Source organism: Elephantulus edwardii, unplaced genomic scaffold (genome assembly GCF_000299155.1).
Source record: "Elephantulus edwardii isolate Elephantulus edwardi_28Jun2011 unplaced genomic scaffold, EleEdw1.0 scaffold00034, whole genome shotgun sequence".
Classification (NCBI taxonomy): domain Eukaryota; kingdom Metazoa; phylum Chordata; class Mammalia; order Macroscelidea; family Macroscelididae; genus Elephantulus; species Elephantulus edwardii.
In genome coordinates this window covers 13872496-13878966 of record NW_006399784.1, presented here as the reverse complement: position 1 = coordinate 13878966, position 6471 = coordinate 13872496, and the positions used below count along the sequence as shown (strand labels likewise).

At 34.9% G+C, this 6471-nt stretch overlaps 1 protein-coding gene across 2 annotated transcripts in view; it reads left to right on the top strand.

Annotated features, from left to right (window-relative positions):
* Window positions 1-6471, top strand: part of GUCY1B3 (guanylate cyclase 1, soluble, beta 3) — a 103410-nt gene that overhangs the window by 83509 nt on the left and 13430 nt on the right. For both annotated transcript variants that reach the window (XM_006884450.1, XM_006884451.1), the window contains exons 7-9: window positions 277-393; window positions 1517-1650; window positions 4264-4461. In XM_006884450.1, coding sequence (XP_006884512.1) covers window positions 277-393; window positions 1517-1650; window positions 4264-4461 — 449 coding nt within the window. The remainder of the gene's footprint in view (window positions 1-276; window positions 394-1516; window positions 1651-4263; window positions 4462-6471) is intronic.

Here is a 6471-nt window from a genome sequence, read left to right as displayed (position 1 = left end):
AGTCGCAAACGACTCGACAGCACATAACAACAACAACAACAACAACTATAAAATTTGACATTTGTCATTTGAATCCACATTAGCTTGCATGTTCATACAATTGGTTCATGTGCATTTAACCAATGAGTTGCATAGGTGAAGACATGTGTCCTTATTAAAATTATCTAGAGAATAATTATGATTTTATTATAATTTGCTTTAATCTAGTATTTTACATCAGTTTCTAACTATTATTTGAACTAAAAAGCTGTCCTTTTCTTTCTATGTACATTTCAGCTTCAGCCAGGAAATTGCAGCCTTTTGTCAGTCTTCTCTCTGGTTCGTCCTCATATTGACATTAGTTTCCATGGGATTCTCTCACACATCAATACAGTTTTTGTGTTAAGAAGCAAGGTAATCCTTATGTTATTTCATTTAATGTAAATCAGTAAGGCACGGAGGAAATTTGAGGTGATTTGGAGGTAACTTCGGCAACATGGAGTGGAGTACTATCAGCTACACTATGAATGTATGAATGCAGAGCTAAGAGTGAGAGACACTTTAACGTGACTTAGAGTCACATTAGACAATGACGAAAAGAGGTGTTACTAAATACATATAAACACAGTAGTACAGCTAATATTCTATTATTTCTGGGTTCAAAAGGGACCGTTCTCCTTTATTTTCTTTTTCAGTGAGTACTTCCAAATGGTTTTATTTCTCATTTGTTGTGATTTTTTAAAATTGTTTATTGGTTTGATTATAGTCAGTCATATACATCATGTTTAGTACATGTACTTTGAGTTTTATAAATCATTCATATACATTATGTTCACTCATGTATGTTGTGTTTTATACAACTCATAGATATTTTATATAATTAATTACCATTGACCTATGCCTTTTATCAGCCAACCTTTGCAAGCTTCTGTTGAACCTTTCCCACTCCTTCACCCTTCTCCGCTCATCAGTCTCTGTTATCCAGGTGGTTTTCTGCTGTTCTGCTCCATCTTTTCTCCTTTCCCTTGCCCTTTTGAGCAATTATACATATCATGCTCAGATATCTTCCTGCTTTTACAATAGTGGTCTTATGCAGTATTTGTTCTTACGTGTCTGAGTTACTTCACTCAGCATAATGTTCTCTAGACTCTTTCATGTTATATAGTATTTTGTTAAATAATTCTTTAGTGCCTCGTAATATTCCATTGGGTGAATGTACTACAATTTTTCTGTTTGTTGATTGGCATTTGGGCTGTTTCCAATTTTTTGCTATTGTGAATAATGCTGCTAAAGCATATCTATATCTATATCTATCTATATATCTTTAATCATATTTAAGTTTTTATTTCCTTCCTTTTCTGCAGTGTTATCTGGCAGTGCTCTCTGGCAGAACTGGGGAAATGCCTTTTCCTGTTCTAGTTGAAGCACTTATTCTCTGAGTTGTTTGGTTTAAAATGAAGTTCGTGCCCTTCTTTTTGCTGAATTGTTGATATAAAGAGGAACACATTATTTAATGATTATGTCTTACCTCTTCAAGGAAGGATTGTTGGATGTTGAGACCTTAGAATGTGAAGATGAATTGACTGGAACTGAGATCAGCTGCCTACGGCTCAAGGGTCAAATGATCTACTTACCAGAAGCAGATAGCATACTATTTCTGTGCTCACCAAGGTATCAACTTTTTGATTCATAATTGTTTTAAATTACCTGTCTTTAGCTAACAAAGGAATTCAGGATAATTTCTTGAAATTCCATGAACATACTCTGAAATTAATTATTATTATACAACTTTTAAAAACATCTCTCTATAACAAGAGTTGAGGAGGAGAACTGCAAGTGTAGTGCTCCAAAACTAAAAGGTTGGCATTTCAAGTCCATCAGCAACAACACTGGAGAAAGATGGATAATTCTCTGTTAAGATTTATAATTTAAGAAACCCTATGCAGAGATACTATGAATCTGACTTGACTAGATAGTAGTGGACTTGGTTTTTGGTTTGGACAACAAAAATAGTCTCACTGACTATATGTTAATAAGTTCAGAAGAAATCTTGTTATTTTACTTGTTATGCCTCAATCAATTTGTTGGGTTTTTAGACCATTAGATAATGAACTATCTAATCTTGGATTATGTAATTCTGTAGTTTTGTACCTGCAAAAGATGCATCATGTAGAATATAAAAACAAATCTGTACCAGCTCTAATGTATTGGGATTTGGCTAGTAGCCCTTTTACACATGGGTTGATTCCTGCAAATGGACTTTAACTTGCATACACATTTTGACAAAATCAATCTGAAGAGAGTAATGCACTTCATGAGTAGATTCTGATTATTTTTCTTTATCCCGATTATAATTTTTACCTTGGTGGACAGTACATTGGATGGAAATCTTTTATTTATCCAAGATTCCTTGGTAAAATGACACATCTTTAATTGTATAATAGCAGGCCTCAGGAAATCCTATGTATAATAGAGCACATTTAGATTAGACTAGCAGATACGGCACCAGAGGCAGAACCTCCTCACTGGGAATCACAAAGCAGGAAGAATAGTTGCAACCAGACATTATTGATTAGAATGTGGAATGTGAGAAGTATGAATGTAGGAAAGTCAGAGACTGTCAAGGAAGCCTGGTGCAAGGATTTTGAGGATCTGTGGCCTCATATTTTGGGCCCGTGGCCAGGAGGGACCAGTCCTTGGAAAGGCACGTCATGCTTGCAAGGGTGGAGGGACAGTGCAAGAGAGGAAGAACCAGAATAAGATGGATTGACTCAGTGACCGGAGAAATGGGATTAGGTCTTTCAGAAGTGGTAAGATTGACCCAGGATAGGGCAGGGTTCAGAGCTAGTGTACCTACGGTTGCTGAGTCACATGCGACTCAATGGCGTATAATGACAACAACATTATTGTGAATTCCCAAAAGTAATTACTTTCAATTTAAAAAATTCAAGCCAACAATATAATCTTAATTAATTTTAGTAAATAAGTAAACTGAAAAACAAAAACGAAAACAAAAAACAACCAGCCAGTCTTGTAATTAAAGATCTTTACTGAATTCGCTACTCAACTCTTGTCATCAAGTGAGAACTGACTCTCAGTTCACCTTCCAGTAAGTTTTCTGAGGATATAAACTGCACAGGAGGAGACTGCCCATCTTTCTTCCTCAGAGCAGCTAGTGGATTTGAATTGTCCTGGAAGCTCTGCCTTTTAGTTAGTAGTTCGTCTCCCTATGGGTACACCAAAGGCATACCATTTCAGAAGTGACCTAAGGTAAGTTACAAAAGTGATTAAAATTCAGCAAGCCCAAATAATGTTTCAATCAAATATGAAAATTAATCAAAGCAGATAAGAGTGGTAGAAAAAAGCTGAGCTTAGGAGTATGAGTAATGTGTAGAATGTATATTAAAATATATTATTTTTGGGTCTTACACACACAATACACATGTGGAAGACACATTATAGATCTTACTGTAAACTTTAAACCATTATGAAAAACAGACAGTTACAAGATTCACAAACTCAATAAATGAAAAATGAACTAGGTTTTCTATTGTTGTTTTTGTTTTTGTTGATTGCCTTTGAGTCAAAGATGACTCATAGCAACCCTATGAATGAAAGACCTGAACTCATGTATCATTTTCGTTGTTAATCCAAGTTCATAGAGTTTCCAGAGGCAATCTATTTCCGAAGTGGATGCCACTACTACTTCCCAGACTGTTTTAATCTGGGAGCTCCACACATCTTCCCAAACTGGATTCCAGCCCCCAACTGGCAACCAAATGCCTTTTTAACTATGAGCCCAAATCCAGTCAGCTCAAATTGTGAGCAAATTATGAGCAAACATCCTACACGTAAGCCTCAACCAAAACCAGAAAACACGCCTTTGTAGAATCCAGCTGCTCCACTCATCTTCCCAAACTGGAAAAAAAACAGGTTTTCTATGGAAACACTATTATTATAGATAAAATTGGTTTTTTTCCCAAAAGAAACAAGGAAACAATGGATAAAATATATCAACCTTTCATTAAAATTGTGAGTATGTTTCATAGGACAATTTTTTTTACATTAGAAAAATGGTACTAAAAGTATAATTTGGAAAAATAAATTTCAAGTTTAAGAGAATAAAGTCATAGTCTTCATAAAGTTTTCCACATGCAATTTTTTTTAGGCTGAGTTTTTGAATGAAATAAGGTGGTAGGATTATACTCCTTAGCAGTAAGAAGGCTTCCTATTGTCACATAGGTCAAGTGGTACTAATTTTGTCTGCTTTTCTTTGTATAACAGTGTGATGAACCTGGATGATTTGACAAGGAGGGGGCTCTACTTGAGTGACATCCCTCTACACGATGCTACTCGGGACCTTGTCCTTTTAGGAGAACAATTCAGAGAGGAGTACAAACTCACCCAGGAACTGGAAATCCTCACAGACAGGCTGCAGCTCACATTAAGAGCCCTAGAAGATGAGAAGAAAAAGACAGACACGTAAGGATTGAACTATAGTGTTAAAGAAGGGCAAAAGTGGTATTCTTGTTCTAGTGTGACTCCCTGTCATTAAGTAGGAGAAAGGTTTGCTGGTCTACTTCTGAAACTCAGCTCATGATACCCCCATGAGTCACAATTATCTGATCCTTCAAACTTTTGTTGCCTTGTGCGTGAAGTTTCTGAGAGCTGAGGGATGAATTGATCCCAGCTGACAACAACTATAATCAAGACTGGTAATGAGACTTTAAAAGTGTGGTGTCAATACCTCTGGAATCTAGATAAAATCTTCTACTCCTCTTTTAATAATAAAATTATGCATGGAAATTAAATTAGTTTGAATAGTAGTAGGAATGTCTTTTTTTAGAAGCCAGACTGAAATTATTCCCAAATAAGTTTCTCTGAAAAATCTTTAGAATAAATGAGATACAAATAATTTGCAGTTTATTTATTCACTCACTGATTAATTCATATATAATCTATGTACTGCTGATTCTGTGTGCATGTGTGTGTGTGCGTGTGTTAAGACCTAGCCAGAAACTGACAAAATTGAACACTAAATTTAGTACAGATCTTTGTATTTAAAATAATTATTTATTTTGACTGTAAGTTATTGTAGGTCTTAGCAAATATGAACCTGATAGATAATATATTAGCAAAACATAAAAATAATGTAGTTTTTCTATGAATATTTTATTAACTTATGAAATATCAAATAACATTAAAGAAATTCCTTTCTAGGAATGCATTTGAATACATAATTGTTTAAAACACACATCATATAATCAGCTTAGCCTTGTTTCCAAATATTAATAGCCACCCAATCACTGAAGTTCATAAGTTACATGATTCCTGAATATTTTATAAGAAGCTAAGGCTTTTGGCTGCTAGTCTGGGCCTATTTCCAGTCAGGGAAGATGAGCGGAATGGCTTGATTTTGCAAAGGTGTGTTTTCTGGTTTGGGGTTGAGACTAGGTGTGGCTCTTGCTTGCAACAGGGTGTGAGCTGATTGGATTTGGCCTCACCTTTAAAAAGGCTGGTTTTGGTGGATCTCTTAAATAACGAGGCTTGGAAACAGGAGTGGCATCACTTCCAAAAAAGCTTGCATCCAGAAACTTGATGAACTTGGAGAAAAGAAGAAAGTTTTGTGTTCAAGACTTTTGTTCATAGAGTCGCTATTGGTCATCTATGAATATAGCACTTGACAACAACAACATCATCATGATGGATAATTAAACTTACTTTATTTACTATAAGAACTATTTTGCTCCACTTAAATATCCAGAAAATTAGTGAGTTTCACTCTCCTAATACATACTGCTTTTAGACATTAATTAACTTTTTTTAATAACATGCACATAATAGAATATAACTTTATAACTATCTGCTTTATCCTTAAAATCTTAACTCACTTTTACAGCCTTTGTAATGGAGCTGCAAGTAGTTTTCTATCAGTTTTACTTCCCTCATTGTCCTAAATGATATCCACTAGGGACAACTTTTCATCTCTCATTATCCTAAACTGTACCCAATAATTTATCCATGCATTTTGCAAATTTCAGCAATTTTTTGCAGCCCTTATTTCTTCCACTGAAAAGCAATTTAAAGGGTGTACTTTGTTGATATGTGGTTCAGCTTCATCCAAGGGGAAAAAAATAACATCTGTTTTTGAAGTTATAATATGATAGTCAAAGGTCACAAGCCTGATTTTGTAAGTTTCTGTTACTCAGTATCTTCCTCTGTCTGTTAGATTAGAAAAATCTCTCTGGAGTTTATTTTTTGGGTTTTGGGGGTTTGTTTTTTGTTTTGTTTTGTGTATCAGAATTTTATAGTAGTTAAGTTTATTGACCAACTGATATTAGTATCACAAACAATGTACAGGTTTTCAGAATTAGATGGCCAGAGCTCTGGGTGAGTTCAGACTGCCAATTTTTTGTTTACCATTATGTTACTCAGGGACTTCTGATACTCATCAAGATTCAATAGTGAAGGCTCAATATTGCCTATGGAAAA